Source organism: Microtus ochrogaster, linkage group LG1 (genome assembly GCF_000317375.1).
Source record: "Microtus ochrogaster isolate Prairie Vole_2 linkage group LG1, MicOch1.0, whole genome shotgun sequence".
In the NCBI taxonomy this organism is placed as follows: domain Eukaryota; kingdom Metazoa; phylum Chordata; class Mammalia; order Rodentia; family Cricetidae; genus Microtus; species Microtus ochrogaster.
Genome location: NC_022027.1, coordinates 57,740,328 through 57,767,899, shown reverse-complemented (window position 1 = coordinate 57,767,899; position 27,572 = coordinate 57,740,328). Strand labels below are relative to the sequence as shown.

At 49.5% G+C, this 27,572-nt stretch overlaps 3 protein-coding genes across 3 annotated transcripts in view; 2 read left to right on the top strand and 1 right to left on the bottom strand.

The window, feature by feature from the left end:
* The first annotated feature begins 5,010 nt into the window (after positions 1-5,010).
* Slc49a3 (solute carrier family 49 member 3) lies at positions 5,011-12,770 on the top strand. The gene is made up of 11 exons (XM_005359679.3): positions 5,011-5,068; positions 5,210-5,409; positions 8,089-8,247; positions 8,485-8,698; positions 8,875-8,951; positions 9,581-9,718; positions 9,804-9,920; positions 10,332-10,484; positions 10,701-10,858; positions 11,155-11,264; positions 12,115-12,770. The coding sequence occupies exons 2-11, from the start codon at positions 5,245-5,247 to the stop codon at positions 12,396-12,398; spliced, it is 1,575 nt and encodes a 524-aa protein (XP_005359736.1). The 5' UTR covers positions 5,011-5,068; positions 5,210-5,244; the 3' UTR covers positions 12,399-12,770.
* A 6,288-nt stretch (positions 12,771-19,058) lies between these two features.
* Atp5me (ATP synthase membrane subunit e) lies at positions 19,059-20,125 on the top strand. The gene is made up of 4 exons (XM_013350919.2): positions 19,059-19,157; positions 19,378-19,432; positions 19,606-19,704; positions 20,036-20,125. Exons 1-4 carry the CDS (start codon positions 19,122-19,124, stop codon positions 20,059-20,061), a joined length of 216 nt encoding a protein of 71 aa, XP_013206373.1. The 5' UTR covers positions 19,059-19,121; the 3' UTR covers positions 20,062-20,125.
* Positions 20,126-21,371: 1,246 nt separating this feature from the next.
* The window catches only part of Pde6b (phosphodiesterase 6B), a 57,625-nt gene continuing 51,424 nt past the window's right edge, over positions 21,372-27,572 (bottom strand). The window contains exons 15-24 of the mRNA XM_005359664.2: positions 26,422-26,529; positions 26,075-26,184; positions 25,786-25,873; positions 25,245-25,345; positions 25,037-25,144; positions 24,636-24,699; positions 24,348-24,422; positions 23,699-23,782; positions 22,294-22,450; positions 21,372-21,523 (exon numbers count right to left, since the gene is read on the bottom strand). Of these exons, the coding sequence (XP_005359721.1) occupies positions 21,462-21,523; positions 22,294-22,450; positions 23,699-23,782; positions 24,348-24,422; positions 24,636-24,699; positions 25,037-25,144; positions 25,245-25,345; positions 25,786-25,873; positions 26,075-26,184; positions 26,422-26,529 (957 nt within the window). The 3' untranslated portion in view covers positions 21,372-21,461. The remainder of the gene's footprint in view (positions 21,524-22,293; positions 22,451-23,698; positions 23,783-24,347; positions 24,423-24,635; positions 24,700-25,036; positions 25,145-25,244; positions 25,346-25,785; positions 25,874-26,074; positions 26,185-26,421; positions 26,530-27,572) is intronic.

Below are 27,572 nucleotides of genomic sequence, written 5' to 3'. Positions count from 1 at the left end.
TCTGGGGCTAGATGGGGAAGGGAAGAAGTGGACACCTGGGGGCCTTGTCTGTAGGGACAAACTAGAGTCCAGATGACAGTGATCAGAGACCCCCCCCCAAAAAAAAAAAAAAAAAAAAACAAAAGGGCTCACATTCTAGCAGCGGATGCTTCCATGGCCATGAGGATGAAGTCACCGTCGATCAGCTTGAGGCACCTGAAAGTCTGGATACTGATATGCTAACAAGGTCCCTGCTGGGTGTGTGTACCTTGTTTGGTTTTCCTGCAGCTGGGCCCAGGTTAGATTAGTGAGGCCCAGGTGAGTCACTGGGCAGATACAGGAAGGAGGCATGCTGTTGGAACCAGATAGGTCTGGGAGGCTCTACACAGCTGTACGTGGGTTTGTAGAGGAGTGGCCCGCAGCCGAAGGGCTTCTTTTCCTCCACCTTTGTTTTCCCAAGATATAGGCAGCTATAGTAACACAAATAATTGGGATAGACAACAGATGGGGGCCCTCGCCCTCAACATCCCCAACATTCTCTGGGAGGAGCAGGTGAACAACAGATAAATAACAGGCAGGACTCCTGGCCCCATCTCATCTCAGAGTAATATTCCTGGTAGTCTCCCAGAAAAAAAGGGCCTTGCTTCATGTTCTCTTTGTATCAATTGCTTGATTTTTGACAAGATGCTGTTTGGGAAAAACAAACAGGCTTGAGAAGCCATTCTTAGTGTTGGTTTGAGCTGCTGGAAGAAGTATAAATTTGGTTTAAAATAGAAGGAAAGACAATATAGATTTCATCATGACTAGGGGGTTGAATGTTAACCAAGCCCCTGAAGATCACTAAGGAAGATGCCAGGCTTCTTCATGGTCATATGAAGGATACCATCAGCCTAACAAAGACCCTACTGTAGCACCTTCACAACCCACCCTCTCCTACCCTAGTGTCTAAGCCCTACCCACTACCACTCTCCAGTTCTAAAGTTTTGTCTTTACAAAACTGCTGTATATAAATATTATGTTAGTTTTTTTTTTGTTTACTGTGATGAAATGCATGAGCCTGGGTAACTCTTACAAGAAAAGAGGTGTGTTTGGTGTGTGTGTGTGTGTGTGTGTGTGTGTGTGTGTGTGTGTGTGTGTGTATGTATGAGATTCAAGTATTTGGCACAGTCATCACCTCAACTCTGGTGAATGCTGTCATAATGAGGGAACATTGCTTAGAGGGAGTGATCACATTGACAGGCAGGAAGCCATAGTGAGGGGATGGGCTAAGTAAGCTTTTTCCTCTCTTCTCTTCCCTACCCTCTTTTTTTCCAGTGAAGGAGGTTGAACTCAGGACCTTGCTCATTCTAAACAATCATCCTATCACTGAGCGAAGTCCCTGGCACCTAAGCTTCTCTTTTTAAATAATAATATGGAGAACTAACTTAAGGTCCTGTGAAAATTGGAGAACAAGATTCCCACTAGCCCCTCCCCCCCGCCTTTTTTTTTTCTTCAAGACAGGGTTTCTGTGTAACTTTGGTGCCTGTCCTGGAATTAGCTCTTGTAGACCAGGCTGGCCTCAAATTCACAGAGATCTGTTTGCCTCTGCCTCTTGAGTGCTAGGATAAAAGGTGTGCACCACCACCGTCCAGCAAGGCCCCATTTTTTTGGGTTTTGTTTTTGAGACAGGGTTTCTCTGTGGTTTTGGAGCCTGTCCTGGAACTAGCTCTGTAGACCAGGCTGGTCTCGAACTCACAGAGATCCACCTGCCTCTGCCTCCCGAGTGCTAGGATTAAAGGCGTGCGCCACCACCGCCCGGCTAGGCCCCATCTTTTAAAACTTCTTCCATCTCAATATCAACACTTTAAGAGAAAAGCTTATGGCACAGGGACACTTGAAACACACACCCAGACCACACCAAACCATTGCAAATGGTGCGATTCCATTTGTACAATAGTACAAATGAAACACACACACACATATATCACTGTAGGGCCGGCTTTTACACTCTTACTCTGCATACTTTTCCAGGATGCCACATGTATTTGCTCTTCATTCCCGAGTAATATTCCTTTTTTTTTTTTTTATTTATTATGTATACAACATTCTGTCTGTATGTCTGCAGGCCAGAAGATGGCACCAGACCTCTTTATAGATGGTTGTGAGCCACCATGTGGTTGCTGGGAATTGAACTCATGACCTTTGGAAGAACAGGCAATGCTCTTAACCACTGAGCCATCTCTCCAGCCCCCCCGAGTAATATTCCATAGTGCTTATACTGTAGTTTATTTGACCATTAACTGACTGAAGGACACCTGAGTGTTTACACTTTTTGATGATCACAAATAAAGTTGCTACAGGTTTTTATCTCTCATGGATAAATACTCATGACTGAAATGGCTGGGTTATGTGATAACTACCTTCTTAATTTTATGAGAAACTGCCAACTTGTTTTCTTTTTTTTTTAAATATTTCTTTATTTATTATGTATACAATATTCTTTCTGTGTGTATGCCTGAAGGCCAGAAGAGGGCACCAGACCTCATTTCAGATGGTTGTGAGCCACCATGTGGTTGCTGGGAATTGAACTCAGGACCTTTGGAAGAGCAGGCAATGCTCTTAACCGCTGAGCCATCTCTCCAGCCCCCCAACTTGTTTTCTATAGCCTTGACAACATTTAAAGTTGTCAGTATTAGCCGGGCGGTGGTGGCGCACACCTTTAATCCCAGCACTCGGGAGGCAGAGGCAGGCGGATCTCTGGGAGTTCAAGGCCAGCCTGGTCTACAAGAGCTAGTTCCTGGACAGGCACCAAAGCTACAGAGAAACCCTATCTCGAAAAACCAAAAAAAAAAAAAATTGTCAGTATTTTTATTTAAGATTCTAAAAAGAAGTATGCTATTAGCTCATTATGGTTTTAATTAGCATTTTATTGGTGGCTAATAAAGTTAGTCATTAATCCTTAATTGCCATCTGTTTATTCTCTTCAGTCTTTTGCCCATATTCTAATTGGGTTTGAAAAACACTATGTAGTAGTCCTTTGTTAGATATGGTTTGCAAATATTTTCTTCTGATCTATGAGCATGTATGTGCTGAATATGGCACAGACCGTTAATCTCAGCAGAGACAAGACAGGAGGATCTCTGTAAATAGAAGACCATCTTGGTCTACACAATGAGTTCTAGGCCAGCCAGGAAGACAAAGTGAGACCCTTTCTTCTCTAATCAAACCTGGAATCTATCCACTAGTTTTGGAGCATGAAATAATTCTCAATATTTTTTCCAGGTCAAACTTTTCAAAATCATTCTCAACAAGACAAATGAGGCCTATGAACATATATATGCCTTATACCACACACAGTTTTCACTTATTCCTTGATTTTTACCCATCTTAAAGTTTCTATGTTTCATTTTATGTTACTTCTTTTCTTACAATATTCAAACATCTACAACAATAAATTCATGTTCAATATTTAAAGAAAGAAAGAAAAGCTTCTTGATAGAAACTACATTAACCCTATAGGTAAATTCAGAGAAAACTAACATCAGCTAACATGCTGAGTTTTTCAGTGCCTGAGTAAAGTATCTTGTCCATTTCTGTAGGCCTTTGTTAGTTTCTTTCATTAGTGCTGTACAGTTGTTAGCATGTGTTATACCTGTTTTGTTAAATTTATAGCTCAGTATTATCTTTGATGAGATCACGTGTGTATTGTTTTTCATTTTGGTTTCCATGTTGTGCACACTGGTGGTGTTTAGGAAGACAGCTGTTGATTGTGTACTGATCTTACGCTTGATAACCTCGTTGAACTCACTTGCTTAGCACAAGAGCCCTAAGATAGTGGATGGAGGCAGGTCAGCAGGTTTACTTAAACAATACAGGCAGTACAGGAAGTAACTACAGTGATGCCCCATTTGGAGATAGGCTACCTAAACCAGACGCTGGTGACAGGCATGTTTCCATCTAAGCTAGGGCCCTGAGCAGTGAAGAATGATGCATGAACTACCCTCTCAGTCTCCCAGACAGAATATCAGGATGTCAAAGTCCCCAGCCAAGAGCAGCTCCAGGCCATAGGGGTAGGGTATGGGGGACTGGGTCTTCAGGGAAGTGACCATAAACTGTGGCCTGAGGGTAAGCAGGGGTGAGACTAAAATGGAAACAGGAGAGAAGAGGGCAAGGACCACAGGCGTCATCATGAGTCTCAGAATATACTGCCCTTTTCAGGGTATCACCAGGGTTTTGCTCATTTTCTCCTTACTGGACAGGACTTCACCTCCAAATGGGAGAATCTATCTGCCATGTCCACAGCCCCACTAAGAACACACCAAAGGCTGGAACCACACAGCGGGCTTGCTCATGCCTGTATGGTGGAAGGTGGTATCATCTGATATTGAAGATAAACAGCCTAGACCACACAAGTGAGACTCCAGCTCAAAAACTAAATCCCTAAGCCCCAGAAACGAACAAAAGGAACAGTAATCTTGAGGGCAAGACCATAGGGATGTGTTTGAAGCAGAAAAAGCCTCCTCACTGTGAGAAACTCACTTTCTGACCCTGCCTGGCCAGTCTCCCCTGTTCCTGCCCCAACAGCTCTTCACTCCTCACTAGTCTGAACAGGAACTTTGGCCTACAGGGCTTCACCTGAACCAGTCAGACCAAACAGTGGCAAGCGTCCGGTGACTCCTATCAACTGCGTTAGCCCAGAGTCAGGTGACTCCTAACTTCTTTGCCAGGCCTCCTTTTTAACCACAGAAAGCAACTGCCCCTACCTACTCAATCCAGCTGTTTTCCAGGTGCAAATTAAAGAGTCTTGAGTGGAGTTGGCAGCTGCCTACCTGCAGGCAGGGGTGGTGTAGCCAGACACAGCCTTTCCTCCACCCCGCCTCTTCCTCCTCTAGGAGGAGTCTAGTAACTGTCCTGGATTGGAGGTTTTTGGAAAACTGAACCCACTCTCCTCCTCCTGGTTGGCCTCGGGCCGTTAAAGAGCTGCTACTTAGGACCTCAAGAATTTGAGGGGGGGGGGCTTTCAGGAAATGCAGATTTTGCTCAAGTAGAGACCCCTTTTGGGCACCTTCCACTGCGGATGAAGTTCCCGGTGCAGAACACACAGGCTGTGGTAAAAAAAAAAAAAATAGCTCTAAAGGGGATTTTTATCCCTCCGGTTTCTATCTTGGCCTCTGTCGGAGGGTAACCCTGCTTCTCTCACCCAACTTCTCCTTTGGGGCGGGGACTAACCAGATCATTCTTCCCGGCCCAGTCCTCGGATATCCTACCCACGCGCAGCACTTTGCCATGAAATGCACGCAGACGGCCGAGACTACGGGGGACAGGCTGGAAGCCTGGGACAGGTCGGGGACATCTGCAAACGCCGGAGACGAGGTGCCTGTTCCCCGCGTCTATGCGCGCCGCTGGGTCTTCCTGCTGGCTGTCAGCCTTCTGAGCTGCTCCAACGCGACGGTACCGGGCGCCGGGACGGGCGGGGCGGGTCTTTCCAGCAGCCCCAGTGCCAGTTTGTTTTTGCTTCTTCATGGGAACCGACATTTCTTCTAGCCCAAGAGGTAGTAAAAGAAGATAAATACCTGTTCTGCCTCGGAGGGAACAGCCAAGACGACAGGTCTGTTAGTCTCAAGGGTCTCAAACCCGCAACTTGTTGCTTTCTTCTCATACCTTCCCTAGCCCCCAAATGCTAACTAATGTCAGGGGGTCCCGTCAGGCACAGGTAGACTGCTGGTGATCCTCCCTAGCGTGGAGCTGTTACCGTCTGCTGCTCAAAGACTGCCAACGCTGCACTTCTCTGGTGCTGGGTCTCCCTAGTACGTGTGAAGAAACTTTAGGTCACATTGTGACCACTTAGCTGAATGGCTAGCATTTGGGCCATGCAGCTATGAGTTGTATAAAATATAGCTCAGACCGTGCCAAGCCTGGGGGCCATGAGGAAGTACAGCCCTCGGTGGGTCTAGATGGTGTATAGCCGCCTACCATGGGTTCAGCTACCCACTGGCACTCAGTGTGAATCAACAGTAGGTTGGTTCTGATGGCCCTATCTTTTTTCCTGCTCTTGTGAAGAAACAGCTTTGGGTGAAAGAGAGGGATATAGGTGATACCTGCTGTGGTCCTGGAGTTTATTAACTATGACAGTATCAGAAACTTCTCTCCTGGTAGCTGCCTTTACTAGTTGGGACTTGCTGCTATGGCTTGGCTCACAGGTCCAGTTTCTAGAATTAGGAAACATAATTGGTTAGGGATGAATGTCTGTGGATACATGCGGGAATCTACTTGAATCTTTCCTTCTGTAGATGCGGGAAATCCTGGGACACTTGGGTAGTGTCCTGCTGTCCTTATGGAGCAAACAGAATGTTACCCTGATGCTAAAAATTGTCACGATCCAGGCTGGGTCCTCATTGTGACCTGTGGGCTACATGTTTAGTCATGCTTCTTGGAGTCCCTGCTCTTTTGTAGCTGGTGACGGGGCTCCAGGATCCTGAGAGAGCAGCCTGAGGGGTACATAGCTGTGAGACCAAAAGATGGCCCTGTGATTTACATGGGAAGGAGGTCAGGGGGTGAGCTAGGGCAAGGCTGAGAGCTGGTTCAAAGTGTTGTCCAGTAGGTGAGATGGATGGACTTTTTTTCCTTCCCACATCTGTCGTGTGATATCTCTGCCCTCTTGTATGTGGGCCACAGCTCTGGGAGGAACAAGAACAAAGGTGAAAGACTTGCTAGATAGGCTCTGGTTTTTTTTTTTTTTCTTTTTTGGATTTTTGAGACAGGGTTTCTCTGTAGTTTTTGGTGCCTGTCCTGGAACTAGCTCTTGTGGACCAGGCTGGCCTCGAACTCACGGAGATCCACCTGCCTTTGTCTCCCAAGTGCTGGGATTAAAGGCGTGCACCACCACCACGCTGTGGGCTCTGTTTTTCTTGCTCAGCACACAGGTTCTGAAAACATACCTGGTCCCTGTTTGCTCTATGAGGCCAGGCAGGAGGCAACTGGGCCTGCATGGGGCACTTTATAAGTCTGGAAGACCTATCTGTTCTTGAATTCTTTCTCTGAGAAAAAAAGGAAATGCAGCTGTTGCACAACCTTGGGGTTTCCTGAGGCTTTGTGGTTGGGAAGCCTGACACTCTCTGTTCAGCTGTGGAGGGTGTGGCTTGGACCTTTGACATCCTGAGTAAGGTTCATCAGGAACTTTGATTTGGGACACACCCTTGTTGGGCCACAAATCTATCCTCTCTACTGTTTTAAGCTTGGGTGACCTCTCCTCTCCACTAAGCCCCCCAGAAAAACTTCCTCCACATTTTTTTTTCACTTTTCCGGGCTTCAAAGTCCCTATGCTTTGTAATGCCTAAGACAGGAGGATGTTGTGCAGAGAGAGATGCCATTGATTCCGTCCCTCCCTAAAGAAGTCCTGGGCTCTGAACTCTTCTGTCTTGGCTCTCTTTGGCCCCTCCTTGGTCCTCATGCATGTTCTGAGCTCCCAAGGCATCATTTAGCCGTGTCTGGATGTCTGGCATGGAGTCTCGTTCACACACCAGACCAGGTCTCATAATCTCCTCCAAAATGTGTTCCTTGTCTATCTTGTCTCAGCACATTGCTCAACCATGAAATTTGGAACCATGGCTACCATCTGCACTCACGCCCATATCTCCCCCTCCTACCCTGTGTGCTCCAGGACTATGTCCTTAAGTGCTGTGACCCACTCAGTGTGCAGGATATCCCACCCACTGAGATTCTGGCTTCTCTGTCTCTCATTACTCACAGCCAAGTCTCAGCTGCCCACTTTCATATTTCCACCACCTTCAACACAGTACCTCCCAAGCAATGGACATGATCTCCATTGATTGCCTTTAGCCTCAGAGATTCAGACCAATCCTGATGAGGTTAGTGGTCCTTCAGACTCTGTCTGCCTCCAGGCTGGTTCATGGTTCACTGCTGGGCAGGCTGTGGGCCGTACCTGGCTGCTTTCATGGTTTGTAACAGAACAAGGGTGAATCTCTATCAGGGTGACCCAAAGTTTCTGTTAGGCTCTGTCCTCATAGACTTTACAGGCATGCCCACACCCCTGCTCCGACCCTGAGCTAGTCAAATGTGGGCTGTCTAGGTAATGTCTGTGACCCATAGCTGATTATGTGTGTCCCATAGCTATGGCTCAGCTTCGCACCTGTAGCAGACACCATCGCACAGCACTTCCTCCTGTCCATGGAGCAGATCAACTGGCTGTCACTAGTCTACCTTGTGGTATCCATCCCATTTGGCATGGCAGCCATCTGGGTTCTGGACTCTGTTGGGCTCCGTGGAGCGGTAAGTTATCTCATACCTGTGTGAGATGGGGAGGGACCCTTTGACTTTGGGTGCAGAAGTTCGGTCTTATCTCCAGATTAGAGTCTACCAGTCCTTCTGGCTGGGCTCTCCAGGCAAAGCAGCTGGGGAGGGCAGGTAGATATTGGGGTATCCCTATAAGGTAGGGATAGGCATCTGGAGATGTAGGTGTGAAGGGTCTTGACTGCCATATAGTCTTTTGACTGTCCATTCCTACAGACTATCCTGGGTGCATGGTTGAATTTTGCTGGGAGTTTGCTACGTGCTGTGCCCTGCTTGGATGTCAGGATCCCCAGTCCATTTGCCTTCTTCCTGAGTGGCCAGAGCCTCTGTGCCTTGGCCCAGACCCTGGTCATCTCTTCTCCAGCCAAGCTGGCTGCCTTATGGTTCCCAGAGCACCAGAGAGCCACAGCTAACATGATCGGCACTATGTGTGAGTCCTGGGTGGGACCTCTGCAACTTGGGCTCAGCTCACAGACCCTGCTGGATGTGTGTCCTCTGCTCTCCAGCTTGGGCCAAAGCCAAGGTGCCTGAAACAGGCAGGATTCCCTACAAGGGCTGGGGTGAGGCCTGTCACAACTGAGCTTATACAACTGTTTTTCTACCCAGCAAATCCTCTGGGCATCCTTGTGGCAAATGTGCTATCTCCTGCCCTAGTCAAGAAGGCAGAAGACATCCCCATGATGGTGAGGGGCTCTTGATGATCTTACATGTGGCATGTGTGCTGTGTCAACTTGAGTATATACATATACTTGTGTAGAGTACATATGGTAGTTTTACTGGTATGTGATCTATACACACATACATATACCTGGTGTATATAAATGCTTGTTGTTATGACATCCTAGGTATGTTAACATGATCTGCTTCTTATGTAGGACTAAGTCTGGAGCTGGGAAGTTGGGCTGGTGTTATCAAGAAGGGATTCATCCTTGAATATTATTCTGAATGCTAGGTTCTACATACAGCCATAAAGAACAGATGAGGGTAGAGGGATTCAGCCCCGCAAAGGAGCGGGGTTTGCCGATTCTGGAGATTAAAGGCAGGTGCCAGCTAGTAAGGTGGACAGAGTAGACTGAGACATGTGGGGGTACGTGTGTCAGTGTGATGGAGCATGATTAATAAAAACCCAGAGACAGATATTGGTCAGAAAAGCAAAATAGCCAGCTACCGTCTCTGACTTCTACCTCAGTCCGAAATGGCAATCCTGTGTCTGAGAGCTGTCTCCTCCAGTCTTATATGCTTCTCTAGGGCTGGGATTAAAGGCGTGCACCACTAGTAGGGCTTCTTTGTGACACTCAGAATCTCTCCCCAGCTTGGTATCTACATTATCCCTGCTGCCCTTGCCTGTCTCTTGGCCACTGCCTGCCTCTGGGAGAGCGTGCCTCCTAGCCCGCCATCCACAGGGGCTGCCAGTTCCACTTCAGAGAGTTTCCTCCACGGCCTCAAACTGGTGGGTTATGTGGGTTCTGGGGGCGGGGAAGCTGTGTTCAGAAGCTTGCTTGGGCTCCTGAGTTGAGGGCTGTTTTTCCTTCTAGCTCATCCAGAATAAGGCCTATGTCATCCTGGCCATATGCTTCGGTGGTGGCATTGGCATCTTCTCCAGCTTCTCAGCCCTCCTGGAACAGATCCTTTGTGCCAATGGCTACTCCAATGTAAGTTGTAGCCCTGCCTTTGGAGTGGGCTCTGCCTCTGCGAGAGTTACCTACTGCTCCTGAGCACCCAGTTCACCCCTGCCCTATAGGGGTGAGATCAACAGCCCCTCATGGAGATGGTAGCCATGGCTGTTTATATATCTCTGGGTCATGACCTCTGCCTCCTGACACAGTGGCTGGTGTAGGTCTCTCATGGGCCATAGGCATGTATCTAGGGTCTATGGGGTATCTGTGGTGATACCCCTTTCCCTTTAGTGAGGTTCACATTGCAGAAAATCCATGCTAGGAGGCAGCTTGACAGGGTTGACTAGACTGGCCCTCTGGAACCTCCCTGATGATGATGTATGCTCTCAGGAGCCCTGGTGGCTCCCTGCCTCTGGATGGTTCTAAGCTTGCCCTCCCCACTTCCAGGAGTTCTCAGGCCTCTGTGGGGCTCTCTTCATCGTGTTTGGGATTTTGGGGGCACTGCTTCTAGGCCTGTATGTGGATCGGACCAAGCACTTCACCGAAGCCACCAAGATAGGCCTCTGTCTGACTTCCATGACCTTCGTGGCCTTTGCTCTGGTGAGACTCATCGGGAACAAAGATGGAGGGAGACTATGGCAGATGGGCGGGTGAGAGACAGCGGTGGCTTCCCCAGAGCTGGCGCCTCAGTGTCGGGTAACCCTGGGTAGGACTGGCTTCACCGCCACACTCTGTCACTCAGTCTAGGAACGCACAGGGGAGGTGGCATGACTCACTGCCATCCCTGTTTCATTCCCTACCCCTTGTTGGTGCCAGGTGTCCCAGCTGCAGGGACAGACCTTTGCGTTGGCCGCCATCTGCTCCCTCCTGGGGCTGTTTGGCTTCTCAGTGGCACCCGTGGTCATGGAGTTGGCAGTTGAATGCTCGTTTCCTGTGGGTGAAGGTGCCTCTGCTGGCTTGATTTTTGTCCTGGGGTGAGTATCCTTCTGGGTGGCGTTGGTCACTTCTCCCATGGTATGGATCTTGCGCCATGGCTCCCAATCCTTGAAGCTAGGAACATGCTTGCTCTGACCGGGATAAGCATGTACTGAGTACTTGCTATGGGCACGCCTGTGCCTCTGCAGGGCCAGTGTGGACAAAGGCAGCCCCACTGCTTCAGGAGTGACAGGTGTTGCACCAGTAGACATAGGTGTTTTTTCCTTCCCAAGATAGCATTCGGTGTGGTGGGCAGAGAGCTTTGCTGCCCAGGCTGAGGGCCTTCTATATCTAGGCAGGCCGAGGGTGTGCTCATCATGCTGCTACTGACGGCGCTGACCATGAGGCGAACGGGCCCATCCTTTTCTACCTGCCAGCAGGGCGAGGAGCCTCTAGACTGGACAGGTGAGTTTCTGAGCCCAGGCCTTGGCCTCAGAGAGCTAAGACCAGACCAGGAAGATAGGGTATTAGGAGGCCTGGCCCAGCTGAGGATATTGGATCTTGTTGGTCTTTACACCCTACTGGGCAGTCACCAGTTGGTATGGGTGTGAAGTAGTATGGTCAAATGTCTGGGCTCTGCTTATAGGTGTAGTCCCAAGACCCTGACAAAAATCCAGCATCAGTATCCCTGCCCCCCTGTGACATGTTTCGAAATCCAGGAATATAGAGACAGATCTTAGAAAGGGGGCAGAGATCTTTTTTTTTTTTTTTTTTTTTTTTTTTCGAGACAGGGTTTCTCTGTGGCTTTGGAGCCTGTCCTGGAACTAGCTCTTGTAGACCAGGCTGGTCTCGAACTCACAGAGATCCGCCTGCCTCTGCCTCCCGAGTGCTGGGATTAAAGGCAGGGGCAGAGATCTTGAAGTGAAAAGGAGGGAAAGAGACAAAGAAGGGGATAGAAATAGAAATTTACATAGAAATAGAGACAGGAACAGAGAGAGAAAGGGGCAGATGGGGGGAGGTTGATCAGAGATGGACAGGGTTGAGAGAGACAGAGATAGAGGTTTTCAGATGAGTGTGGTTAGAGACCAGACGTACACCCATGTCCCTATAACCTGTGGTCCCCATCTGTTGGAACCTGGGTCTGAGAACATCCTGTGGGCTGTTGAGGCCAGAGACCAAGACTGTCTGCGGACCTCTCTGTGGTCACTGTCCCTAGGGTCAGTGGTGTCAGGTCTACTAAGGCTTGCCTGTGGTAGAAGTTGGGGACCCTGACTGCCTGGGCAGTTGAGGGACAGACCTGTGCTTGTGATTTTAGTGTCTCTGCTGCTGATGGCTGGCCTGTGTACCGTTTTCACCTGTGTCTTGGTGCTCTTCTTCAACACCCCGTATCGACGCCTGGAGGCTGAGTCTGGAGGGCCCCCGTCACCCAGGATATGTGACAGGGAGCCAACGATAATAAGCTCCACCCAAGTGCCGCCCCTTGAGACTTCTGGCTTAACACCTCCAGCTGGGGCCTTGCAGGAAGCTCCTTGTCCTGCCTCTCTTCCCAAAGGACACTCAGAATGGGCAGAGACATCTGGTAAAGCAGAGACTTGCTAGGGTCTCTGTCTGTGCCTGTCACGCTAAAAACTCTGACAGGGACACAAAGTCTTTAGCATACCTAGGGCATGAGAGGATTGCCTTTTGGTCCTTAGGTAGACAACGATAGGTTGAAAATAACTGCTGTTGTGTGGATACTGGTCAGTTAGGGTAGACCCTGGCCAAGCCAGACTTGTGGTGGCTGTTGTATGGATACTGGTCAGTTAGGGTAGACCCTGACCTAGCCAGACATGTGTGGCTGTTGCAGGGAGCGTCTGTTCAGGGGCCAGAGTGAGTGGAAGATTCCTGGTAGGAAACTGAAGGAGATCTGTGGACCATGGCATGGCCAGTCTGAGGTAGACAGGTGTAGAAAGATTTTTGTCTTAACTGTATGACCAGACACTTAGCCTGATTCTAGGATAGCACAGAGAGGGGTGAGCTGGTCTTAGAGTAGGGAGCAGAAGGATCTCTGGTAGATACACCCTCTCTAATGAACACTCACAGGCAAGTTTGTGTGTCCAACTTTATTGAACTGGCTACAGCTTGCAGCCTGAAGGATGGAGAAGCTCATGCTGCCTCTTGCACGTGAGAGGACCAATAGCTCAACATTTTGTAGTCTAGGTTGCCAGCCACATCAATGAAGGCAAACTCTAGCATCTGATTCTCCTAAGAATCAGCCCAAGATGGGTAGGGTATTGGCAGGGACATCAGGTTGGTGGGGGTAGGAGCCGGGAGAGACCAGGTTCCTGGGCTCCAGCCCAGACACAGTAAATTTCAGGCACTTGACTCCATTCAGTGGGTTCCTGATTCTTGGTTGACCTGTTCAGGGGTGGAGAGGGGCAGAGAACTAAGAACCCAGCCAAGGGAGGGGCTAGGGATGTATGATAGATAGGTGGGATCAGAAGAGGGATGGAGGAAGTAGGTAAGACAAAGAGGGGTGGGGGGAGGGAGGGGCTACCAGGAGTCGTGTCCTGGTGGCGGTAAGGAATACATGGTATAGACAAGCTAGGACCTACACTTTATTCCTGACTCCTAGTCTGCTGCCTCTATTACTGAGCTAGCTAGTAGCAGAGTGGTGGTGTATGCTTTGTGGGAATGCTGCCCCTAGCTGCCCTCTGATATACTTTAGGGGTGGGGGTTGGGCGAACCTCACTTGCAGTCATCTTGTTGGCTTGGGACATCAGTAGACCTTTGATGCTGAGAGTGGAAAGAGACGGAGTAGCTGCTCTGAGGAAGACTGGGAAGTTCCTACTGTGACTCCTCTTGTGGGAGGCCTGAGGATAGTCTGACGTGTACCTCCTACCAATCTGTCCTCAAAACCCAGGTGCCTAATGGTCCCTGGAGCCCATGGTGACTCACAGCAGGTACCTGATGGAGTAAGGGGCAGATGCCTGGGACACCAGAATGCTTCCTTTCCCTAGTGCTATGTTTAAGTAAGCCAGCTATGAAAGGGGCTTAAGACAGCAATAGATGGACAATGCTTCCCTGGGTAATAAAGGGCCAGATAACAGGAATAACCCTTCTCTTAGTTATTCCGAATGACTCTGCTCTTAGGGTCTCAGGGTGGCTATTTGAGGCCCTGGAATTAAGAGTTCAAGAGGGCCTGGTGAGGTGGACTTGGGCCCAGGCATGTCTCTTTTCAGAGTGGATATTCCCCAGCTCCTAAGACAGACTCACTATTCCTTGTGGATGCTGCCCCTGCCATCAAGGTTGAGCATTTTGAAGGCCTTTAGGATGGTCTCTGTATTGGTGCCTACTCACAAAAAAGCTTTTAGAGTCCTGTCTTGTCCTATGGCATCCAGGGCTTCGTCTTGCTGTACCGTCTAAGGCGTCCTATTCCTGGGCCCGAAGAACTTCTGTTCATCCACATGGGTCATTCTGGCTTCCATTTGGGAACCAGGGCTCTGATGGTGAGAGAGTCTACAGAGAGCTAGATAGGCTGGTACAGCCCCTTTTGATGCCAGTGTGGCAATTTCTCAGAAAATTAGGAAACAACCTTCCTCAAGACCTGGCAATACCACTTTTGGGTGTATATCCAAAGGATGCTCAATCGTGCCACAAGAACATGTGCTCAACTATGTTCATAGCAGCATTGTTTGTCATAGCCAGAACCTGGAAACAACCTAAATGCCCCTCGACCGAAGAATGGATAAGGAAAATGTGGTACATTTACACAATGGAGTACTACACAGCAGAAAAAAATAACGACAGCTTGAATTTTGCAGGCAAATGGATGGATCTAGAAAACATCATTTTGAGTGAGGTAACCCAGACCCAGAAAGACAATTATCATGTGTACTCACTCATAAGTGGTTTTTAAACATAAAGCAAAGAAATCCAGCCTATAAATTATAATCCCAGAGAACCTAGACAACAATGAGGAACCTAAGAGAGACATACATGGATCTAATCTACATGGGAAGTAGAAAAAGACAAGATCTCCTGAGTAAATTGGGAGCATGGGGACCTTGGGAGAGGGTTGAAGGGGAGGGGAGAGGCAGGGAGGGGAGCAGAGAAAAATGTAGAGCTCAATAAAAATAATAATAAAAAAAAGACAGAGTCTTTTGGCTCAAGTGTGGGGGATACAGGCTGGAGTCAATCTAAGGACACCATCTTCTGTGGAGGAAGGAGAAAGTTGAGGACTATTTCTGTTCTCAAATACAGGGAAGGTGGGCACTAGGGAACCCCCATTCCAGGTAAAATATAACTGCCTTTCCCAGCTTCTGAGGTAGGACAGAAGGCTCCTGCGCCCCGCCTCAGGAATGTCCATGGCAGGCCACTGAGACAGAGAGGGTTAAGTGCCAGCTGAAGTGACTTGAAGGTGGGGGAAGAGCTGGCATCTGGCTCTGAGATATGAGTAGGCCGACCCGTATACACTCTTCCAAGCCCACAGGGTGAGCCTAGGGGTAATGTGGAGGGGTGGGGATGCAATAGGGCACTGGGTTGCCTCTCCAGTTCCTGCCTGAAATCCAATCCAGTTTTCTAACCACCATGAACATCCTCTGCCAGCTTTAAACAAACCAGAGTCTTGAGGAGCTATTCTGAGACCCCCAAGAACAAAGTCCTTTAGTATAACTAAAGGAAATCAAACAAGCCTAGAGGTGGCCATAATACCCCCAAAATATGAGCGTGTGTCAGCATTTAGGGACAATGTCCTTGCTATACTTGAGGACGAGATCACACCTACTCAAGGAAGTGTAAGTATCCTATAGGTCTTTGTCAATGAAGCTATCGCTGTTCTTATCCATGAGCGTGAGGACCTAGGAGTCGATGCCAGGCTTATTGCACTGCTGGTGTCCCAGCTTTGCCCCAGCTCCTACCCTTATTCCCCACACCTGGCTCTGTTCCACCAAAAGCACAGACACTCTGAGGTCACATGTGTCCCCCTATACCAACTGTATGAGGGGCTCTCAGGGAGCAAAGGCAGACTCACCTCCTAGAACTTCCAGAACTTGGGTCTGCTCAGAGTTAGAGAAGACATTGGAGGGTGCTCTCTGGGTATGCAGTGCCATTTTCCTTGGTATTCCTGCAGGCGTGAGAGGCAGGAGTGCCAAGGATGAGGGCTTTGAAGCAACTGGGGGAACACTCAGGGACAAACCATGGTTTGGGAGACTTAACTCACACAGTGGGGGAACTGCGGCACTGGAGGGTTCAGTCAGTCCACTGTGTCCAGTCCTAGAGGGCTCCAGGGTAAATGGACTCCAAGGATGGACTCATGCATCCCATGCTCATACCCTCCCTCATTCTGTCCAGTTTGTTACCATGGCAACCGTGGGGCATGTACCTCTACACCCACACCATTGTGGATGTTCACATGAGTGCACACATAAAGACACCCATGTGTAAGTGAATGTGTGTATACACGCTTGGATGCCCCTGCCCTGCACCTCCCTGGCTGCCTGCTCATCATGCCTGAGTCTTTCCTGCCCAGGATCCAGCTTTTTGCTTGTCCTAAGAAGCTGTCTGTCCCCCTAGGATAGCGCAGACTTTGGTTACCACTTCCTACAAGGACAGGCTGAGGACTGCCATCCCAGGGAATTGGACAGCTGCAGAGTAAGCCTAGGTAGCCTGGTGGTTACTCAGATACCCCTAATCTCGGCCCAGGCACCAGGAGGTTTTTATTCTGCCAAGAATGCTACATCTTCATGGCCTTGTGCCACATTATTGGCCAAAGGCTGGGGGTCTGAGTCGTCCTAGGCAACTGGATGCTGCAGAAACTATCGGTATTGAGAATAGAGTGCTACCTGTTCAAGATCAGCAGAGGTGCTGAAAGGCTCTGGCCCAAGAATCTGATAGCTGGGCAATCCTACCCTGGTACATTTCTAAGCTGTGACATCTTCCATACTGTGCATTGTCAGAGGTCCTGTCCTGTCCCCCAGGGTCATAGCCTCAGTCACAGAATTGCCTTCCCAGATGCTACCTCAGACCTCCAGGGGGAACTGCCAGGGGTGGGAGTTTGTTCAGAAATGGGAATGGTAGCTGAGAGTGAAGGGCCTCGATTGGGTTTAGCTCAGCTGCAGGAGTGGTAAGCTCTAAATTTGAGAGGGCCACCAGACCCCAGGGAGGATCTTGGCTCAACCTGAGCACAGCACTAAAGATAGCACGTTGGGAATATTTAGATTCTGCACACAGCTGTCTTCAACAGGTGCAGAATTGTCCCAGTGGTGTCCTGAGCTGTGCGGAACCTTAACCGCTTATGCTGTCCCCACAAATGATCCTGAGCCAAAGCAGATGCCGAGCCAGTCAACTGCACGCTGTGCCAGTGTGGGTGTCAGGTGCTTCTTCTGCCCCTACTCCTGCAGGTAGCTTCTGTGCACTCACCCCTCAGCCACACACCCTGAGGGCCCCAGAGACAGCTTCAGATCTGGAAGCCTGAGCTTCAGGAGTCTGAGTTTAGGTCTAGTGAGGGAAGCCTGTTTGGTCACCTAAGGTTATCTAACCAGTTGCTTAAGAGCAGGAAAGGGAGGGGGCTCAGTATGCAGATGGCTGTGAGGGGTGAGGAGGTTTATTTGGTGCCTTGTAGGTCAGCGTGCCTTTGCAGCTTCCTCAGGGAGCAATGGTTCAGAAGGCAGAAGCCTGCCTGTCTCAGGCAGGCTTGGGTAGGGATGGGGGTGGGGAACCAAAGATCAGACTTATCAAGGGCAAGAAAAGATGTGGCGCACCTGTGGCATATGGTCAGGGTATTTCTGTTCCCAGCTCAGGAACTTTCTAGGATTCCAACAGAGGAGGTTCAGGGACTTGGACTCCAGACCAAATGCAGGCACAGTTCCAGGCCTTGGGGCAGGGGCTCCTCTTCTGACTGCCCAGGATAGCCCCTCCACTCTCTGCAAGGATTCCTCCCTTCAGGATAGCTGAGCGCCTATTATGGGCTCTGGGGTTTCTCATTGCTACATTTTATCGACTATATTTACAGTTACATTCTCTTTACAAATAGAGACTTAATGAAGAGTCAGGAGAAGATACCCCATCCCTGTGGACTGTGTGCCCTTCCAAGCCCTGATGCAATGTAAAACTGAGGAGGCTCACTCAAAGACAGCCTTAGGGAGACGTCAAGTCACTGCTGGGCATTGGGGTAAAGCCAGCCAATGGATGGCTACAACCTCGCCATGCCTGACTTCCACAGAGACTGCATGCCAATGGCGGACACAGCTGGTAAGGAGCTTGTCTGATGTTTGCCCCATGGCGGGACAGCTTCAATCTAGGCCAGTGCCTCTCACCCTTTCTATTGCTGCGGCCCTTTAATAACCCCCCAACCACAAAATTATTTTCATTGCTACTTCATAACTGTGATGTTGCTACTGTTATGAATCGAAATGTAGCCAGCATGCCTTTAATCCCAGCACTTGGGAAGCAGAGGCAGGCTGATCTCTATGAGTTTGAGACCAGCCTGGTCTACAAGAGCTAGTTCCAGGACAGACTCCAGCTACAGAGAAACCCTGTCTTGAAAAAATAAACAAACAAACAAACAAAACGAATCATAATGTAAATATTTTTGGAGCTAGAGGCTTGCCAAAGGGATCCTGACCCACAGGTTGGGAATTGTTGGTCTAGGTGGACACAGTTGCTAGAGAGGCACCCACTCTGGGGACAGTGCCTGCGGAAAACCAGTTTGGGTGCTTCATAGTCCTTCCCCATGAAGCCTGGCAGAGAGGGGTCATTAGGGCTCAGGGCTTGGGATTCCAAGAGTGTGGGCTGAGAGACCCAGAGGTCAGCCCGGTTTGAATGACCTTCAACTGTAAGATCTCAAAACCTGAAGTGGCTCTAAGTGTGAAAAGCCGGTTGCACTGGCCAGAAGGCGACGCATTCAGGGCAGGCAGTTGCAGAAAAGGCCTAGAAGGTTGAAGATCTCTCAGGCAGGAACAAAACAAAGTCTGTAATCTCGCCCCTACTCCCAAAGACCGCCCTGGGCGGATCTGCTGGGTGTGCTCGTCTGTTCCAAGAGAGGAACGAATTGTTTGCTTGCTCCAGTTCAGAGAAGGTGGGCGACGGATTCCAGAGTCGGTCGTTCATTACGTGCCTGTGCAGAAGTAACGTGGCTCCAAGTCTCCACCCTCCTGAAGTCATAGCACACGCAGTCGCAATGACGTCGTAACCGTCCCATCGGGGATGCACTGCTACCCTCCGGCCACCAGGGGGAGCGTGTTCGCTATGGCGCATGCGCTTTCCTGGGTGCAGGAGGAGGCCTTTGCTTTTTGCCAAGTCTTCCGCCTCAGTTAAGCTTCCGGCGCGAAGGTCACGGACAAGATGGTGCCCCCAGTTCAGGTCTCTCCGCTCATCAAGGTGAACCCTCTTCACCGTCGCGCACCGTGCTCAGAGCCCTTGAATGCCCCTTGCCACTACCCCGACTTAGCATCGCCCACCCTCTCGAGACTGCTGGTTGTGGTCTCAAGGCAGTCACGGGCCTGGCGACCCCTGCAACCCCCTGCCCTGTGCCCCTCTACCCGTACTCCTCCATCTCCGATCCCCTCGTCCTTCTGCTCTAACGTCTTTTTTTCTGCAGCTCGGCCGATACTCAGCCCTGGTCCTCGGCATGGCCTACGGTGCCAAGCGCTATAGTGAGTTCAGGGACCGGGAGTGCGGGGTTCGGGGTGTGTGGGATTGCCGGGCTTGCAGCTCCCGGGGAGGGAGACGATGCTTGGGCCACAGGGGAGCAGGTGGGAGGGAACAGCTGCCGGGAGATTCTGGGGTCGGCTTTTTTGGGAAGAAGTTAATTCCTTCCGCCCTCTAGGTTACCTAAAGCCCCGGGCAGAGGAGGAGAGGAGAGTGGCAGCGGAGGAGAAGAAGAGACTAGATGAGCTGAAACGGATTGAAAGAGAACGGGCAGAAGGTATGGCTTTTAGCCCCACCCCCCACGCCCAGGTTTTCTGGAAGTAGCTGCTGTCCTCCGTGGAGCCTAGCGGAATGTGCAGGCCATGCTGCAGCACTGCCTTCAGAGAGGCTGCCAACGAACAGGCCCTCTGACCCCTCTCTGTTGACTTCTGTAGATTCCAGTGAGGTGGAGTGGGCGTTGGGCACCTGGGATGCAAAGGATGGTTTTAGTGTCAAAAGTGAGGTTCTCTTGGGATTAGATTCTGGACTTTTTATAAATGCAATCCTGAAGTCCTCGCAGGAGGCCCGAGTGTGTATAACGTGTGACACTGTCTCTTCTCGATTTTCAGCTCAAGATGACAGCATACTCAAGTGAAGCGCCATTGGGCTTGCCTTTCTTAAGTCGCTGAGGATGAATAAAAGCTTTGTCGTGCGATGCTCCGGCTGCCTCTCTTTACTGCCTTGGTTGTTTGCTTCTAGACCGGCTCTGCAGTTGTTTCCTGAGTTTTCATAGGGGAGGGGGCGGTTTCAAAGGAATTCGTGATCATTGCCTGACATGGATACAAACTGCTGCTCAGGAGGGTGCCAAGGTAAGGCCAAAATGGGCTCCGAGGATGCCAAGGAAATAGAGTGGCTTAGCCGCCTGGATGCAGCTCACTCTGCTCTGAGCTCGACTGCTTTTGTCAGCAGCTCAGGCCCTGTACAAGGCTGGTGGGGGTTGATGCCTTCCCAACAACATGGGTCTTGTACCACCCAACTTGTAATTTCCCCTGGGTCTTGGAAGGTGACCCTCCATCCGAACCCCTGGGCTCCTGTATCCTGGCCACTAGTTCTTTTCAACTTGACACAAAGTAGTCACCCGGGAAAGATCAAGGAATTGTCTAGCAAATTGGCTCATGGTTATATCTATGGGGTATTTTCTTAACTGATGGTTGATATGGGACTGTCCAGTCCACTGTGGGTGATACCACTCCTGGGAAGATGGTATTTGGTATAAAAAAAGCAGGCTGAGTGAAAAGCTGCTTCCCCCCTCCACTTCCCCGAAATGGTATCCCACTATCTGGGACTCTGAGGATTAAATTTGCCACCACTTCCCAGTGCTGAAGGCAAACTGCTAGATATAGTCTCTTCCCGGGAATGGGAAAACAAATCCTATGAATTTGTTCTTTGTCAGATAGTGCATGTTTAAAAGCCTAGTCTTGTGAAGTCCCACTGAACTTACAACAAAAAGCTGCAGTGTTTATAGCAGACAGAGCTGCTGACTGCTTCCTTCAGGAGGATCCCACCCAGGCTTTCAGTACAGGTTATCCCCATTTGGGCCACTTCCATTGGATCTCGGCTCTGCTCACAGCCTTGACCCAGCAGAGTTCTCAATGGATCAAGTATGATGTGCTGTCAAGTGATGTTAGCATGTGTAAAACTGGCAGGTTACCTTCTCTGTTTTGTTCTGACTTCCTGGACGTAAGCCTTTGCTAAAGCAGATGGAACTGAATACCTATATGCACACGTATGTACAAGAGTAGCGCTCTGACTTAAGACAATTCACAAATCCTTTGTAAAGATTTTTGTGGGAACTTCATCAAACCAGATAAATACGGACTACACCATTTAACATTCATAGTTGGCTTTAATTTGAAAAAAAAAACCTTTACAATTTAAAAATATTCAGTTATATTTGATCTTTTTCTTCTGCTGTTTCCTAATGTCTTATACCAAGCTGCAGAGTCGTCTCCAGTGGGTGAGTGGCAGGAGGGCCCAGCAGCCACTAGATAGGTTTTACAGGATACAGCAGGTCGAGGACTTGGGTGCTGGACCACCATTGCAAATTTCTGTGCCCACTGCAAAAGAAGATAGACTGAGTGGTCGCTTGGTCTGCCTTCTACCCCAGGTGCCCTCTAATAGCACCAGTAGGTTCTCCCTGCAGGGGTTAAACTGGATCTGAGAACAACCCAAGCGGATTATGCTGAGCCTCTCCGGTCACTGCGCCCTGATTACTTTCAGCCCTGACCTTCCATGACCCAGAAGCTGCCTTATTCAGTGTACTCTCTCAATGGCTGTGGAGAACCCTAGGCCCAGGGTAAATAAACCCTGGAAAAGATAATATCACTGGGTTTCTGATCTGGGGGGCAGTGGGTTGTTAGCTGAGTCACAGGATACAGGTTAGCACCGTGCCAATTTAACTATTGCTTAGCTCACTGATTTCATTTTTGCCTTTGTGTTGTGTCTAATTCAGGTTTGCTCTTTGGTTTCTAAGGATAGTTTTGAGGGATTACAGGCATGTGCTACCACACCTGGGAAGGAACAACTACTTACTGAAACGTTCAGTGAGCTCACTTCTCATGTATAGGAATATAGCATTCCTGTCTGAGTGAGAGAACATTTCGGTCTGATCTGTTATCTGCATGGCATGAGCAGCTATGCCCCTTGAAGGACAGGCGGATGGATGGGCATTCTTTGGCTCCAGGGCCTCAGCCTCAGCTGCTGGGCTATATGAATTAGCCTCCCTTTCTGACTCCTTGGTGATTTTTTTTTTTGTGTGTGTGCCATGTGACAGCATTGACTTGGGCGTTGACTCTAAGCCCATCCCAGTCCTCTGTGGGGTCCAGACCTTTCTTGGCTGCTGTTCTGTCTTCTTCCTTCTTCTTTTCTTCCTCCAGGGCCTTGACTTTGGCCTCATACTCATCAGCCAGTGCCTTCCACTCCTTCCTGTTATTCTGCAGCCGGTCATACATGGGCAGGATCTCTTCATGAAAGCGAGAAAATTCCTGGAGGGAACTGAGAAGTCACTGTGCTGTCCCCCTGCTCCTGGAGGGCTCAGATAGTAGCTCTTCAGAGGTCTCGGGCTTCCCTGCAGCAAACTCAACAGACTGAGGATGCTCTCATATCTGTGACGTATTTTAAAAGTCATAAGGACAGTGAAGTGAAGCCCCACACTCCCCTGCACTATGCTTGTGAGGTGACCAATACTGATCCCCAGGTCACATGAGTTGTGGCTGCACCAGACCCAGCGAGAGCTTGGTTCCCCACCCTCAGGCTGTTCCACGTGGGGCTGAACCCTAGATGATGTCACATGGAGTCAATCAATCAGCATAGGAAAGAACCACTGTAGTCTTCCCTTTCCAGATAGTCCCCAAGGAGGAGGACAGATAGGAGCTTGTGTGAGAGGGAGCTGTTGGGTGGAAGTACTTCTGATAGAGATCTAGCAGGATAAGCATCCCAAGAACAGAGCAGGGAATGTCAGCTGCAGCAGGGCTGGAAGTTTCAACAAGCCCTGGAACTGCTTTCAGGTGATGTAGATGGACCGAGGAAGACAGTGGAGCCTCCAGGGACCCCCTCTTCCTGCTTGCCTGGCTGCTTAGGATTGGCTTCACCTGGAATCACAGTGTCTGCCTTACAATGTGGTGTCCGTTACCACTGAGGACAACCAGAGTAGGTGGAGCTGGGGTGTCATGTGCATCACACAAGGACACTGTAGTCAGGCCTATCTTTCGAGTTTCTCCAAGTTCCTGCCTCTTGTCTTACAATCAATAGCAGAACTCAAACCTTGGCATGCACTGGTGCCTGATCAGCTAGTGGGAACACGGCTGCTGTCGTGGTTCTTCAGGTTGTATTGGGGTGTGCCAGTGGAGACAGACTCAGGCTCACCTCCACATTTTCACAGAAACCTAGTAGGCAAGTTGCAGTCGTTTTCCTGAAGACAGTGTGCCCATTGTGAGTAGTGGCACTCTGAGGCAGGGATCTTTAAAGTGAGGCCTCAGGGTGAGTAAGGACCTTCTAGGGGTGCACTAGGTGCTTCTGAAGGACATTCACAAATTTTGGGACGGACCATTGGCTGGGAGGTTGAGATGGGTGTTGTGATAGGGTAGAAGGACAAGTGTATTGTACATCATACCTTATCAGATAAAGATGGAGACCACACAAATGTCCCCGCAAGATCACAGCTGGGTCCAGCCCATTCCCTCCCCATTCTCGGCCAGTCCACCCCAGGCCAATAGAACACCTCTGCTGCGCACCTTGTACACGAAAGTACATACAAAGTCGATGAAGCCAACTTGCAGCTTGGGGAGTTCAGCTGCTTTGTTCCGGTCCATCATGGGCTTGTGGAGGAAACACAGGAAGATGAAAAGGATGCTGATCCCCTCTATGAGACTTTGTTAGCTGAGTCTGAACCTTGCCTAAAGCCCGCTCCAGTCAGGTTTCACATTAGAGCTGGCTTGGGAGATAAAGCCTTTGCCTCCCATTTCCCAAGTGGTCAAAGCAAACCTATGTAGTTCCTAGTTCATGATAGATACCATCCCCGGTGTTAGCTGTGGGCCTAGCCCTAACTGTAATGGCCTCGTTGTCTGTCTTGCCCATGGACTACTGCCTCTACTCCCCTTTTTCCTAGGGTTGCCCTTCTCAGAGTTTCTGTCCCTAGACTGCCCTGCCTACTGTACATACTGTGCAGCTGCATAGACCCTGAAGACCCTTGCTTGTGGGATGCAATCTGGATATTCCAATTCTTCATGATTTCTACTCTACAAGCCAAATTACCCCCTGTTCACGCCAATGACCCCTCAAATCAAGGTTAAGACTCCAGGACCTTAAACTCCTAGGGTCTGGAGCACTACCAAGTGTTCTAATTCACCTGTCAAGATAGAAGATTCTGGAAGCAACACTCACAATAGGCTGTTGATCCAAGACCGTCCTTTCCAAGTCCCCTTGTTCCCAGAACTCAGCAGCCACCAGAAGAGCGACCTGAGCACACACAAAGGTTATAGTGGGGTTCTATGTTCAGGAGAAGCAGACCTTCCCCCTTGAAGCTCTGCAGGAAATGTCTATATGGTGCCTCTCACTACTGTACCCAGAAATTACTTCAAAAATCAACACTATTTCCCTGTAGCTCCATAGGTGAAGACCCAGGATGGCCTCTGAAGGCTATTCTGAATGCAGGTGCTCATCAGTCCTGACCTTGCTCTGGACTTCCCAGGGCTTGGTGATAGCAGACAGATCACATGCAGTCATCATCATGGCCCTGTGGACAGACAGAGCAGACTACATGTCCTTCTGAGAACAGAGTGAACACATTTTCTCAGCATCTCTGAGACAGTCCTGGAGAAGGTGCTGGGCCTGAGTCACCCACCACCTTGTAGGCAAAGAAGGGGAACTCTGAGGATGAAGCAAGAGATGATCAAGGGTCCTAACGAAGGCTATCTCAGTCTGAATTCTGTGCTGGCTTCCATGAATCTCTGGGTAGATTGAGCCAGTGCCTTTGTGCAATTTAGAGAGAACTACTCTTGTTTTGGAGTCTCCTATCCTAGGGTTAGGGAGGTCTTCAGGGCTAACTGGCCAACAATAGACCTGTTACTTACATGACTATCTCCTTTCGTGTTGTCTCTAGGGATAAGTACTCAACCCAACTCTTCTTGTCTTCATAGTTCTTGGACTCATCCACAATCTTCTGGAACATTGTTCTTTTCCTGGTCCCAGAAGGAGGGGAGGTGGAGGTGACAGATTGGTCATTGCTGTCTATGTCGGCTGAGGGCTCCGCCCAGACTCCTGCCCTAGATGCGTTCTTACTTGAAGTAGAGGGCCAGGTCCGTGGCAATGATGGCAATGTCCATGAGGTGGATCACATGCTCATGCTGACGCCGGTTCAGGTTCTGGTAGATGTTCAAGCTCTGTGGGGACCACCAGGTGGTGTCGGGTTGTGGCAGATGTTGCCTGTGGTACCCTTGGTTTTGACTCTCAGGGTCTGCTCTGTCTACTCCCCTCGCTCTAACCTGGCCTTTATTTACATGGTCCCAGATCAATACTGACCCCAGATCAATCTTATGGCTACTTCTCCAAGCAAGGATAGACATCCTTGTCCCCCTTTGGTGTCTGTTCTCTTCCTGGGAGTGTCCTGGGTCAGATATCTTTGTCCATTTCCATGGTCTGTTGTACCTACTAGTGGGCATTCCTGGTAACTGCCCCTTGAAGCAACTCTACCCCCTGTGGGAACATCTCTAGATAGGAGCCTGTCCCGTAGCACCTCACACTGGTAAACCCACACTTCCCCGGGTCTCCTGTCTGTCTGCCACAGCCCAAAGGAGGACATATCACCAAATCAGGAACAAACCTCCTCTGCCAACAGAAACTTCCCAAATTCCAGATGGTGCCGTTCTAGAATTGAGGAGCCATGTAACTTGGCTAGAGGATTCTGGGATCTGTTGCATATTTTGTTTAAAAAGAAGACACAACAAAAACAATGTTAGAAGGCAGTCTAGGATGAGGTCTGGCCCACCTGGCACTGTACCTTCAAGGTGGCCCCTCTCAGTACTGATTGCCAGACTGCAAAGACTAACCCTAAGGGAACCTGATTTATGGTTTACCACGCCCACCACGAGCCTACCCTCCCCGTAGCCTACTTCATCTGGTACAGGTTGTTGGTGCCACGATGGTCGATGTCGTGACACAGGCCAGCAGTAACCATGGCAAAGGCCTCCAGGTCTGTGTAATAGCTCTTCAGTTTGCCTGTCTGTGGGGAGAAGTCCAGTTCTGGGTCCTGCCACTGACCCGACTCTTTGACTCCAGAAAGCAGAGGTAGAAGAGAATGTGGGCCTAGCCCAAGCCCATTCTTTTGCCCACCCAGGTCCCCTCCACCCATTTCCAGGACTGGGTAAGAACAGTGAGTGTCCTTGGACCTGAAGGTAGTTAGCTGCGGTCTTTGTCTCAGCCCATGAGTCATCTTACCCAATCCCGTTTACATACATACCATGAGTAGTGTAAACATGGTCTGGGCGACATTGAACCCATGGCGCCAGTTATGGTAGGTGATTCTCCGGTAGGCTTTGCTGACAGAGAACAGGAACCGCACCAGGACCTGGGGGAACAGAGGACATGTAGGCTCTGGAAGTCACACCACGTGAGAATCCACCCAAGCCTCTCAGACTGCTTGCAGTGGAGCTGGTCATACCTATTCTCCTACTTCTATCTTGTTGGCCTCAGAGCCCTTACTCCTTGTTCTATTTGGCCCCTTCCTGTTTGGGAAGGGCTCTCATGCAGTAGAGCTAAGAATAGCTCCAGACATTAGAAATTTGATGTCTCTGTCTCCATGGCCCAGACCCACAATGGAAAGAGGACCCTTGGGATGTGGGATACTTTGAGAAACAAAACAGAAACATCTTTTGAATGGGTCAGATGAGTGGTCTATGAGCAGGAAGGTAGATCACCTGTATATTTTCTTCAAGAAAGAGAATGCAGGCTAAGGGAGCATGCTAATATTTCCATTATGATAGTTAGGGTCAAATAATTGTTTGGAAATATTTTTATTCTGGTACTGTTTTTAAAATAATTTTCTGTTCTATTTCCCTTAGAATTTAGCAAAATATCCTTTCTGATACACCAGCCTGTCACTCTTGTTTTCTGGGGAGCATGAGAGATTATTTATTCTTCATGTGGGCTGTGGGGACACAGGTGTGGAGGATGGATGCATGACAGAGTAAGAAGCCCAGGGAGGGAGCAGAATGGAGGGCTCTGAGCTGTAATAAGCTTTCCTCCCTCCCAGCGGTGATCCCTGAGGGCTCTCCTGTAGGCAAACCTAAAGGATGCTATGTGCGGTTCTATTCTAGCGAGCAGCTGCTGCAATTCCCTCAGGATCCTATGACAAATTCCCTGTCTCCCCTATGATGCCACAATAAAAACGTTGTTTGGAACACCTAATAAACAAACTTTCCAACCATTCATCACTCCATCACTCCATCCATCCATCCATTCATCCAACATCCATCCATCACTCCATCACTCCATCCATCACTCCATCACTCTATCCATCCATCACTCCATCCATCACTCCACCCGTCCGTCCGTCCATCCATCCATCCATCCATCCATCCATCCATCCATCCATCCATCCATCCATCCATC

Bases quoted from the DNA above. Each gene is read 5' to 3' on its own strand.
- Slc49a3 (XM_005359679.3), top strand. From the start codon at position 5,245: ATGAAATGCACGCAGACGGCCGAGACTACGGGGGACAGGCTGGAAGCC. The intron at 9,719-9,803 runs GTGGGTTATGTG...TTTTCCTTCTAG, and splicing joins TCCTCCACGGCCTCAAACTG to CTCATCCAGAATAAGGCCTA. The intron at 10,485-10,700 runs GTGAGACTCATC...TGTTGGTGCCAG, and splicing joins CCTTCGTGGCCTTTGCTCTG to GTGTCCCAGCTGCAGGGACA.
- Atp5me (XM_013350919.2), top strand. From the start codon at position 19,122: ATGGTGCCCCCAGTTCAGGTCTCTCCGCTCATCAAG. The intron at 19,158-19,377 runs GTGAACCCTCTT...TTTTTTCTGCAG, and splicing joins AGGTCTCTCCGCTCATCAAG to CTCGGCCGATACTCAGCCCT. The intron at 19,433-19,605 runs GTGAGTTCAGGG...TCCGCCCTCTAG, and splicing joins CTACGGTGCCAAGCGCTATA to GTTACCTAAAGCCCCGGGCA.